At 51.0% G+C, this 12,076-nt stretch overlaps 1 protein-coding gene across 1 annotated transcript in view; it reads left to right on the top strand.

Annotated features, from left to right (window-relative positions):
- Positions 1-12,076, top strand: part of LOC124032458 (dedicator of cytokinesis protein 3-like) — a 393,573-nt gene that overhangs the window by 125,129 nt on the left and 256,368 nt on the right. The window contains exon 2 of the mRNA XM_046344862.1: positions 4,830-4,913. Coding sequence (XP_046200818.1) covers positions 4,830-4,913 — 84 coding nt within the window. The remainder of the gene's footprint in view (positions 1-4,829; positions 4,914-12,076) is intronic.

Raw genomic sequence — 12,076 nt, 5'->3', positions numbered from 1 at the left:
GTCAGTAGGAGGAGCCAGACTCTAATCTCTGTTCTTCATTCTGTATTCTGCTTCAGAAGCATGTTGCTTAGTAACACCACAAACATTCTGCATCCAGAACAGAAAGAACAGCCAGGGACAGAACTCTTGGTTTAATGGTTCCATGTGATGACTCCGCACAACACTGGCAACAACAACACAAGCCCAACACACACGACTCACGACTCAAATGTTTTTATTATTCCCTTTGATATGGTCTATCTGGCAACAATCCTCTCTGTATTCCATGGGATCTAGAAAAATGTTTCTTAATGGAACACAACACAATACTAACACTTTGCAGTTACGCTAATAGACTGCCATTACATAAACAAAGCTCTTCAGCTATTCTATATTCTAATGGATTCCATCCATCCCTGCCTATGGTTTGCCTATGTCTGTATCTCAGTCTGCCCACTAATCTGGTCCTATAATATACTAGAATCATCATTAGAGGACAGGGCATGCCCACTTCCCAGTATTGGGTTTAGCTTGATGCAGGCAGCCATGGAATCACTAATCTGGAGAGAGAGAGGATGCAGGCCAGGGGGTGAAAGAGAGAAAGAGAGAGAGGGGGGTGAGAGAGAGAGAGGATGCAGGCCTGGGGGTGAAAGAGAGAAAGAGAGAGGGGGGTGAGAGAGGGAGAGGATGCAGGCCTGGGGGAGAGAGAGAGAGAAAGAGAGAGGGGGGTGAGAGAGGGAGAGGATGCAGGCCTGGGGGTGAGAGAGAGAAAGAGAGAGGGGGTGAGAGAGAGAAAGAGAGAGGGGGGGGGTGAGAGAGAGAAAGAGAGAGGGGGTGAGAGAGAGAAAGAGAGAGGGGGGTGAGAGAGAGAAAGAGAGAGGGGTGGGTGAGAGAGAGAGAGCATGCAGGCCAGGGGTGAGAGAGAGAGAATGCAGGCCAGGGGTGAGAGAGAGAGAGAGAGAGAGAGAGAGAGAGAGGGTACAGGCCAGGGATGAGAGAGAGAGGAGAGAGAGAGAGAGAGAGAGAGAGAGAGAGAGAGAGAGAGAGAGAGAGAGAGAGGGGGCCAGGGGGTGAGAGAGAAAGAGAGAGAGGGTACAGGCCAGGGGTGAGAGAAAGAGAGAGAGAGAGAGGGTACAGGCCAGGGGTGAGAGAGAGAGAGAGAGAGAGAGAGAGAGAGAGAGAGAGAGAGAGAGAGAGAGAGAGAGAGAGAGAGAGAGAGAGAGAGAGGGGGGTACAGGCCAGGGGGTGAGAGAGAAAGAGAGAGAGGGTACAGGCCAGGGGTGAGAGAAAGAGAGAGAGAGAGAGAGAGAGAGAGAGAGAGAGAGAGAGAGAGAGAGAGAGAGAGAGAGAGAGAGAGAGAGAGAGAGAGAGAGAGAGAGAGAGAGAGAGAGAGGGTACAGGCCAGGGGGTGAGAGAGAAAGAGAGAGGGGGGTCAGAGAGAGAGAGAGAGAGAGAGAGAGAGAGAGAGAGAGGGAGAGGGTACAGGCCAGGGGTGAGAGAGAAAGAGAGGTGGGTGAGAGAGAGAAAGAGAGAGAGGGGGTGAGAGAGAGAGAGAGAGAGAGAGAGAGGGGGGAGAGAGAGAGTAGAGTGGGATAAAGAGTGAGAGAGAGAGAGAGAGAAAGAAAGGGAGAGAGGTCATAGAACAGAGAACAGAGAAAGAGGCCACCACCAGCCCCAGCCTGTTCCTGTCAGTGGGGCTGATAGAGGGACTATGTCAGTGACAGTGATGTTGTTCTGGGTTACAGTATGATGTGACTGGACCTCCATAGTAGAACAACTGCTGCTTTGTCTCTGGAGCTGAGATAACAAAACCATCGAGCGGCTTAACCGACTGCCAGTGTCACACTAACATGCCCTACCAATCCACAGAGAGCCACCAAACATCTACACTTGCTCTATGAATAGGGGTTTCTCTGCCCCAGGGTTACTGTGTGAATAGGGGTCTCTCTGCCCCAGGGTTACTGTGTGAATAGGGGTTTATCTGCCCCAGGGTTACAGTGTGAATAGGATGAGGGGTTTCTCTGCCCCAAGGTTACAGTGTGAATAGGATGAAGGGTTTCTCTGCCCCAGGGTTACAGTGTGAATAGGATGAAGGGTTTCTCTGCCCCAGGGTTACAGTGTGAATAGGGTTCCTCTGCCCCAGGGTTACTGTGTGAATAGGGTTTCTCTGCCCCAGGGTTACAGTGTGAATAGGATGAAGGGTTTCTCTGCCCCAGGGTTAAATGTGAATAGGATGAAGGGTTTCTCTGCCCCAGGGTTACAGTGTGAATAGGATGAAGGGTTTCTCTGCCCCAGGGTTACAGTGTGAATAGGGAGAGGAGTTTCTTTGCCCCAGGGTTACATTGTGAATAGGGGTTTCTCTGCCCCAGGGTTACAGTGTGAATAGGATGAAGGGTTTCTCTGCCCCAGGGTTACAGTGTGAATAGGGGTTTCTCTGCCCCAGGGTTACAGTGTGAATAGTATGAATGGTTTCTCTGCCCCAGGGTTAGAGTGTGAATAGGGTGAAGTGTTTCTCTGCCCCAGGGTTACTGTGTGGATAGGGGTTTCTCTGCCCCAGGTTTACTGTGTGAATAGGGTTTCTCTGCCCCAGGGTTACAGTGTGAATAGGATGAACGGTTTCTCTGCCCCAGGGTTACTGTGTTTATAGGATAAAGGGTGTCTCTGCCCCAGGGTTAAAGTGTGAATAGGGTGAAGTGTTTCTCTTCCCCAGGGTTACAGTGTGAATAGGATGAAGGGTGTCTCTGCCCCAGGGTTACTGTGTGAATAGGGTGAAGTGTGTCTCTTCCCCAGGGTTACAGTGTGAATAGGGTGAAGTGTTTCTCTTCCCCAGGGTTACAGTGTGAATAGGGTGAAGTGTTTCTCTTCCCCAGGGTTACAGTGTGAATAGGATGAAGGGTGTCTCTGCCCCAGGGTTACAGTGTGAATAGGGTGAAGTGTTTCTCTTCCCCAGGGTTACAGTGTGAATAGGATGAAGGGTGTCTCTGCCCCAGGGTTACAGTGTGAATAGGGTGAAGTGTTTCTCTTCCCCAGGGTTACAGTGTGAATAGGGTGAAGTGTTTCTCTTCCCCAGGGTTACAGTGTGAATAGGATGAAAGGTTTCTCTGCCCCAGGGTTACAGTGTGAATAGGATGAATGGTTTCTCTGCCCCAGGGTTACTGTGTGAATAGGATGGAGGGTGTCTCTGCCCCAGGGTTACAGTGTGAATAGGATGAAGGGTTTCTCTGCCCCAGGGTTACAGTGTGAATAGGATGAAGGATTTCTCTGCCCCAGGGTTACAGTGTGAATAGGATGAAGGGTGTCTCTGCCCCAGGGTTACAGTGTGAATAGGGGTTTCCATGCCCCAGGGTTACAGTGTGAATAGGATGAAGGGTGTCTCTGCCCCAGGGTTACAGTGTGAATAGGGGTTTCCATGCCCCAGGGTTACAGTGTGAATAGGGGTTTCTCTGCCCCAGGGTTACAGTGTGAATAGGGGTTTCCATGCCCCAGGGTTACAGTGTGAATAGGGGTTTCTCTGCCCCAGGGTTACAGTGTGAATAGGGGTTTCCATGCCCCAGGGTTACAGTGTGAATAGGGGTTTCCATGCCCCAGGGTTACAGTGTGAATAGGGGTTTCCATGCCCCAGGGTTACAGTGTGAATAGGTGTTTCTCTGCCCCAGGGTTACAGTGTGAATAGGGGTTTCCATGCCCCAGGGTTACAGTGTGAATAGGGGTTTCCATGCCCCAGGGTTACAGTGTGAATAGGGGTTTCTCTGCCCCAGGGTTACAGTGTGAATAGGGGTTTCCATGCCCCAGGGTTACAGTGTGAATAGGGGTTTCTCTGCCCCAGGGTTACAGTGTGAATAGGGGTTTCCATGCCCCAGGGTTACAGTGTGAATAGGGGTTTCCATGCCCCAGGGTTACAGTGTGAATAGGGGTTTCCATGCCCCAGGGTTACAGTGTGAATAGGGGTTTCTCTGCCCCAGGGTTACAGTGTGAATAGGGGTTTCCATGCCCCAGGGTTACAGTGTGAATAGGGGTTTCCATGCCCCAGGGTTACAGTGTGAATAGGGGTTTCCATGCCCCAGGGTTACAGTGTGAATAGGGGTTTCTCTGCCCCAGGGTTACAGTGTGAATAGGGGTTTCCATGCCCCAGGGTTACAGTGTGAATAGGGGTTTCCATGCCTCAGGGTTACAGTGTGAATAGGGGTTTCTCTGCCCCAGGGTTACAGTGTGAATAGGGGTTTCCATGCCCCGGGGTTACAGTGTGAATAGGGGTTTCTCTGCCCCAGGGTTACAGTGTGAATAGGGGTTTCCATGCCCCAGGGTTACAGTGTGAATAGGGGTTTCCATGCCCCAGGGTTACAGTGTGAATAGGGGTTTCCATGCCCCAGGGTTACAGTGTGAATAGGGGTTTCTCTGCCCCAGGGTTACAGTGTGAATAGGGGTTTCCATGCCCCAGGGTTACAGTGTGAATAGGGGTTTCCATGCCCCAGGGTTACAGTGTGAAAAGGGGTTTCCATGCCCCAGGGTTACAGTGTGAATAGTGGTTTCTCTGCCCCAGGGTTACAGTGTGAATAGGGGTTTCCATGCCCCAGGGTTACAGTGTGAATAGGGGTTTCCATGCCCCAGGGTTACAGTGTAATATATCATTTGAATGTGATACAAAATGAGGCAACAGTGTGCTTCTGGACCATGTGGACGCCTCCGAGCGGTCGGGTAGACTGTTTGGAGTGTTTATCCGACTGGATCATTTAAAAAAATTAAACAATTTTGTACCTCTACCATGCAACTCTACCATGTAATTCTTCCTTCGCTGGTACCTGTTTGTCATCTGAAAACTCATCCCTGCTTCTCTCTCTTCTTTCCCTCAGTGATCTGCACGTTTCGAGGGATCGTGACGCAGGGTCTGTCTCTGGAGATAGGAGAGACAATTCAGATACTGGAGAAATGTGAAGGTAAGTCAGTTCCACAGCATTTAATAGACAGTACTGTACTCTGGTGTTCACATACCCAGCCTGCACTGCAACACTCTCGTGTTCTCATGTTCTCTGGAGGTTTAGTAGTCGTTGTTGCACAAGCCCTTCTCTGACAAGCTATAACCCCTATAGACAGTTCAGATATTGACGAAACGATCTGCTTCCATAGTCTCCTTGACTCCATATCCTCCCTGACTCCATATCCTCCCTGACTCCATAGGCTCCTTGACTCCATATCCTCCCTGACTCCACAGCCTCCCTGACTCCATAGCCTCCCTGACTCCATATCCTCCCTGACTCCATAGCCTCCCTTGACTCCATATCCTCCCTGACTCCACAGCCTCCCTGACTCCATAGTTTCACTGACTCCATATCCTCCCTGACTCGATAGCCTCCCTGACTCCATAGCCTCCCTGACTCCATATCCTCCCTGACTCCATAGCCTCCTTGACTCCATATCCTCCCTGACTCCACAGCCTCCCTGACTCCACAGCCTCCCTGACTCCATAGCCTCCCTGACTCCATAGTTTCACTGACTCCATATCCTCCCTGACTCGATAGCCTCCCTGACTCCATATCCTCCCTGACTCCATAGCCTCCCTGACTCCATAGCCTCCCTGACTCCATATCCTCCCTGACTCCATATCCTCCCTGACTCCATAGTTTCACTGACTCCTTATCTTCCCTGACTCCATAGTCTCCCTGACTCCATAGCCTCCCTCACTCCATAGCATCCCTGACTCCATAGTTTCACTGACTCCATATCCTCCCTGACTCGATAGCCTCCCTGACTCCATAGCCTCCATAGCCTCCCTGACTCCATATCCTCCCTGACTCCATAGCCTCCCTGACTCCATAGTTTCACTGACTCCTTATCTTCCCTGACTCCATAGTCTCCCTGACTCCATAGCCTCTCTCACTCCATAGCCTCCCTGACTCCATAGTTTCACTGACTCATATCCTCCCTGACTCCATAGCCTCCCTGACTCCATATCCTCCCTGACTCCATAGTCTCCCTGACTCCATAGCCTCCCTGACTCCATAGCCTCCCTGAATCCATATCCTCACTGACTCCATATCCTCCCTGACTCCATATTTTCACTGACTCCGTATCCTCCCTGACTCGATAGTCTCCCTGACTCCATTGTCTCCCTGACTCCACAACCTCCTCCATTGGTATTCGTAAGAAGCAGGCAAAGCCAGTAGACAGGTGAGACGGCTGTGTCTGTAGCTGTGACTCTGGTTGTGAGATGGCTGTGTCTGTAGCTGTGACTCTGGATGTGAGACGGCTGTGTCTGTAGCTGTGACTCTGGATGTGAGACGGCTGTGTCTGTAGCTGTGACTCTGGTTGTGAGACGGCTGTGTCTGTAGCTGTGACTCTGGTTGTGAGACGGCTGTGTCTGTAGCTGTGACTCTGGTTGTGAGACGGCTGTGTCTGTAGCTGTGACTCTGGTTGTGAGACGGCTGTGTCTGTAGATGTGACTCTGGTTGTGAGACGGCTGTGTCTGTAGCTGTGACTCTCGATGTGAGACGGCTGTGTCTGTAGCTGTGACTCTGGTTGTGAGACGGCTGTGTCTGTAGCTGTGACTCTGGTTGTGAGACGGCTGTGTCTGTAGCTGTGACTCTGGTTGTGAGACGGCTGTGTCTGTAGCTGTGACTCTGGATGTGAACTGAACCTGCGTTGGCCGGCTGATAATGAGTCAGATGGTGTGACATTAGACACTGCTCACTGGGCCTCTTGTTGTGTATCGATCAGGAAGGGAGGCCGGGAAGGAGCCACACACACACACACACACACACACACACACACACACACACACACACACACACACACACACACACACACACACACACACACACACACACACACACACACACACACACACACACACACACACACACACACACACTTATCTGCTCAATCTCTCCAGGGAAATCTACGCTGTCTATTCCATTAACCCTAAGACTTGGTCAGATCACACACAGCTCTGTTGACGGGATGGAATGGGAGGGGGATGTGGTTTCTATGTTTCAGAGCAATAAGAGACTTCTCATAGGAGAACCCAGTCCCAGAGATCCTAGAGGATCAAATTAAATATACGGTAGTGTGTATCAAAGGGCTCAAAGCCTGGCCAGTTGTCACCAGTAGTAGTTTGTATTTATTATGGATCCCCATTAGGATGCCCATTAGGATGCCCATTAGGATCCCCATTAGGATGGCCATTAGGATGCCCATTAGGATGCCATTAGGATGCCCATTAGGATGCCCATTAGGATGCCCATTAGGATGCCCATTAGGATGGCCATTAGAATGCCCATTAGGATGCCCATTAGGATCCCCATTAGAATGCCCATTAGGATGCCCATTAGGATCCCCATTAGGATGCCCATTAGGATGCCCATTAGGATGCCCATTAGAATGCCCATTAGGATGGCCATTAGGATCCCCATTAGGATGCCCATTAGGATCCCCATTAGAATGCCCATTAGGATCCCCATTAGGATGCCCATTAAGATGCCCATTAGCCCCATTAGGATGCCCATTAGGATGCCCATTAGGATGCCCATTGGCTGCTGCCGAAGGCAGTTATACGATTTGTAAAAAATGACAATACATTCAAAACAGACTTCACAACACACTAAGTGTGTGCCCTCAGGCCCCTACTCCACTACCATGTATCTACAACACAGTGTGTGTATAGTGAGTATGTTATCGTGTCTGTGCTTGTTTGTGTCTCCACTGTTCCATAAAGTCCATTTTTACTGCTGCATCAGTTACCTGATGTGGAATAGAGTCCCATGTCGTCATGGCTCTATGTAGTATTACGCGCCTCCCAGAGTCTATTCTGGATTGTGAAGAGACCTCTGTGACATGTCTTGTGGGTTAAACAGACATCTGGTGACATGTCTTGTGGGGTATGCATGGGTGTCTGAGCTGTGTGCTAGTAGTTTAAACAGACCTCTGGTGACATGTCTTGTGGGGTATGAATGGGTGTCTGAGCTGTGTGCTAGTAGGCCGTGGCCACCCTAATCTGGTGGTCCCAGCGCGCACGACCCACGTGGAGTTCCAGGTCTCCGGTAGCCTCTGGAACTGCCGATCTGTGGCCAACAAGGCAGAGTTCATCTCAGCCTCCCTCCAGTCCCTCGACTTCTTGGCACTGACGGAAACATGGATCACCACAGACAACACTGCTACTCCTACTGCTCTCTCTTCGTCCGCCCACGTGTTCTCGCACACCCCGAGAGCTTCTGGTCAGCAGGGTGGTAGCACCGGGATCCTCATCTCTCCCAAGTGGTCATTCTCTCTTTCTCCCCTTCCCATCTGTCTATCGCCTCCTTTGAATTCCATGCTGTCACAGTTACCAGCCCTTTCAAGCTTAACATCCTTATCATTTATCGCCCTCCAGGTTCCCTCGGAGAGTTCATCAATGAGCTTGATGCCTTGATAAGCTCCTTTCCTGAGGACGGCTCACCTCTCACAGTGCTGGGCGACAAAACTAACCTCCCCAATCTACCTTTGACTCATTCCTCTCTGCCTCCTTCTTTCCACTCCTCTCCTCTTTTGACCTCACCCTCTCACCTTCCCCCCACTCACAAGGCAGGCAATACGCTTACCTCATCTTTACTAGATGCTGTTCTTCCACTAACCTCATTGCAACTCCCCTCCAAGTCTCCGACCACTACCTTGTATCCTTTTCCCTCTCGCTCTCATCCAACACCTCCCACACTGCCCCTACTCCATGGTATCGCGCAGTCCCAACCTTCGCTTTCTCCCCCCAGTACTCTCCCTCTTCCATCCTATCATCCAGGGTTCTCTCTGCTCAAACCTTCTCCAACCTATCTCCTGATTCTGCCTCCTCAACCCTCCTCTCCTCCCTCTCTGCATCCCTTGACTCTCTATGTCCCCTATCCTCCAGGCCGGCTCGGTCCTCCCCTCCCGCTCCGTGGCTCGATGACTCATTGCCTCCCTGCGGACCTGGCATCCTTTCACTCCCTCCTCTCTACATTTTCCTCCTCTGTCTCTGCTGCTAAAGCCATTTTCTACCACTCTAAATTCCAAGCATCTGCCTCTAACCCTAGGAAGCTCTTTGCCACCTTCTCCTCCCTCCTGAATCCTCCTCCCCTCCCCCTCCTCCCTCTCTGCAGATGACATCGTCAACCATTTTGAAAAGAAGGTCGACACATCCGATCCTCGTTTGCTAAATCAAACAGCACCGCTGGTTCTGCTCACACTGCCCTACCCTGTGCTCTGACCTCTTTCTCCCCTCTCTCTCCAGATGAAATCTTTCTTACAAGTCTTGTGACGGTTTAGCCGCCCAACAACCTGCCCGCTTGACCCTATCCCCTCCTCTCTTCTCCAGACCATTTCCGGAGACCTTCTCCCTTACCTCACCTCGCTCATCAACTCATCCCTGACCGCTGGCTACGTCCCTTCCGTCTTCAAGAGAGCGAGAGTTGCACCCCTTCTGAAAAACCTGACACTGATCCCTCCGATGTCAACAACTACAGACCAGTATCCCTTCTTTCCTTTCTCTCCAAAACTCTTGAACGTGCCGTCCTTGGCCAGCTCTCCCGCTATCTCTCTCTGAATGACCTTCTTGATCCAAATCAGTCAGGTTTCAAGACTAGTCATTCAACTGAGACTGCTCTTCTCTGTATCACGGAGGCGCTCCGCACTGCTAAACTAACTCTCTCTCCTCTGCTCTCATCCTTCTAGACCTATCGGCTGCCTTCAATACTGTGAACCATCAGATCCTCCTCTCCACCCTCTCCGAGTTGGGCATCTCCGGCGCGGCCCACGCTTGGATTGTGTCCTACCTAACAGGTCGCTCCTACCAGGTGGCGTGGCGAGAATCTGTCTCCTCACCACGCGCTCTCACCACTGGTGTCCCCCAGGGCTCTGTTCTAGGCCCTCTCCTATTCTCGCTATACACCAAGTCACTTGGCTCTGTCATAACCTCACATGGTCTCTCCTATCATTGCTATGCAGATGCCACACAATTAATCTTCTCCTTTCCCCCTTCTGATGACCAGGTGGCGAATCGCATCTCTGCATGTCTGGCAGACATATCAGTGTGGATGACGGATCACCACCTCAAGCTGAACCTCGGCAAGACAGAGCTGCTCTTCCTCCCGGGGAAGGACTGCCCGTTCCATGATCTCGCCATCACGGTTGACAACTACATTGTGTCCTCCTCCCAGATCGCTAAGAACCTTGGCGTGATCCTGGACAACACCCTGTCGTTCTCAAACTAACATCAAGGCGGTGGCCCGTTCCTGTAGGTTCATGCTCTACAACATCCCCAGACACGACCCTGCCTCACACAGGAAGCGCGCAAACCTAATCCAGGCACTTGTCATCTCCCGTCTGGATTACTGCAACTCGCTGTTGGCTGGGCTCCCTGCCTGTGCCATTAAACCCCTACAACTCATCCAGAACGCCCAGCCCGTCTGGTGTTCAACCTTCCCAAGTTCTCTCACGTCACCCCGCTCCTCCGCTCTCTCCACTGGCTTCCAGTTGAAGCTCGCATCCGCTACAAGACCATGGTGCTTGCCTATGGAGCTGTGAGGGGAACGGCACCTCTATACCTCCAGGCTCTGATCAGGCCCTACACCCAAACAAGGGCACTGCGTTCATCCACCTCTGGCCTGCTCGCCTCCCTACCACTAAGGAAGTACAGTTCCCGCTCAGCCCAGTCAAAACTATTCGCTGCTCTGGCCCCCCAATGGTGGAACAAACTCCCTCACGACGCCAGGACAGCGGAGTCAATCACCACCTTCTGGAGACACCTGAAACCCCACCTCTTTAAGGAATACCTAGGATAGGATAAGTAATCCTTCTCAACCCCCCCCTTTAAGATTTAGATGCACTATTGTAAAGTGAATGTTCTACTGGATGTCATAAGGTGAATGCACCAATTTGTAAGTCGCTCTGGATAAGAGCGTCTGTTAAATGACTTAAATGTAAATGTAAATGTTAAACAGACCTCTGGTGACATGTCTTGTGGGGTATGCATGGGTGTCTGAGCTGTGTGCTAGTAGTTTAAACAGACAGCTCAGTGCATTCAGCATGTAATGCCTTTCACAAATACAAGTAGGGATGAAGTCAATCTCCCCTCCACTTTGAGCGAGGAAAGATTGACAAGCTTATCATTAATGATATCTCTCTGTGTACATCCAAGGGCCAGCCGTGCTGCCCTGTTCTGAGCTAATTGCAATTTGTGGCACCTGACCACACGACTGAACAGTAGTCCAGGTGCAACAAAACTAGAGCCTGTACAATCTGCCTTGTTGATATTGCTGTTAAGAAGAGTAGCGCTTGGACAGACTTCTCCCCATTTTAGACACTGTTGTATCAACATGTTTTGACCATGGCAGTTTACAATCCAGGGTTACTCCAAGCAGTACAATCCAGGGTTACTCCAAGCAGTACAATCCAGGGTTACTCCAAGCAGTACAATCCAGTGTCATGTTTTGTCATTTATTATCTTGTCTTGTCCCTGTGCTTCCCATTCTATTCGTTTCCCTCTGCTGGTCTTATTAGGTTCTTTCCCTCTTTCTATCCCTCTCTCTCCCCCTCCCTCTCTCACTCTCTCGCTCTCTCTTCTCTCTATCGTTCCGTTCCTGCTCCCAGCTGTTCCTATTCCCCTAATCAATCATTTAGTCTTCCCACACCTGTTCCCGATCCTTTCCCCTGATTAGAGTCCCTATTTCTTCCTTTGTGTTCCGTTCCTGTCCTGTCGGTTCCTTGTCTAGAATTCACCGTGCTGTGTTTGTGTATCGCCCTGTCGTGTCGTGTTTTCCTCAGATGCTGCGTGGTGAGCAGGTGTCTGAGTCTGTCTGGTTCAAGTGCCTTCCCGAGGCAACCTGCTGTTCACCTGCTGTTCAAGATCGAGTCTCCAGTTTGTCCTCGTCATTTCGAGTGAAAGTTGTGTTTTTTGTTTGTATTTACTTTACTGGATTAAAGACTCTGTTTTCGCCAAGTCGCTTTTGGGTCCTCTTTCACCTGCATGACAGAAGGAACCGACCAAGGAATGGACCCAGCGACTTCAGACGCTCGTTACACTGCCGTCGAGATCCAAGGAGCCATGCTCGGCAGACACGAGCAGGAATTGTCTGCTGCTCGCCATGCCGTGGAGAAC

The sequence above is a fragment of the Oncorhynchus gorbuscha genome, linkage group LG03 (genome assembly GCF_021184085.1).
Source record: "Oncorhynchus gorbuscha isolate QuinsamMale2020 ecotype Even-year linkage group LG03, OgorEven_v1.0, whole genome shotgun sequence".
Classification (NCBI taxonomy): Eukaryota; Metazoa; Chordata; class Actinopteri; order Salmoniformes; family Salmonidae; genus Oncorhynchus; species Oncorhynchus gorbuscha.
The sequence above is the reverse complement of the archived record's forward strand: the minus strand, read 5'-3'. Positions and strand labels throughout refer to the sequence as shown.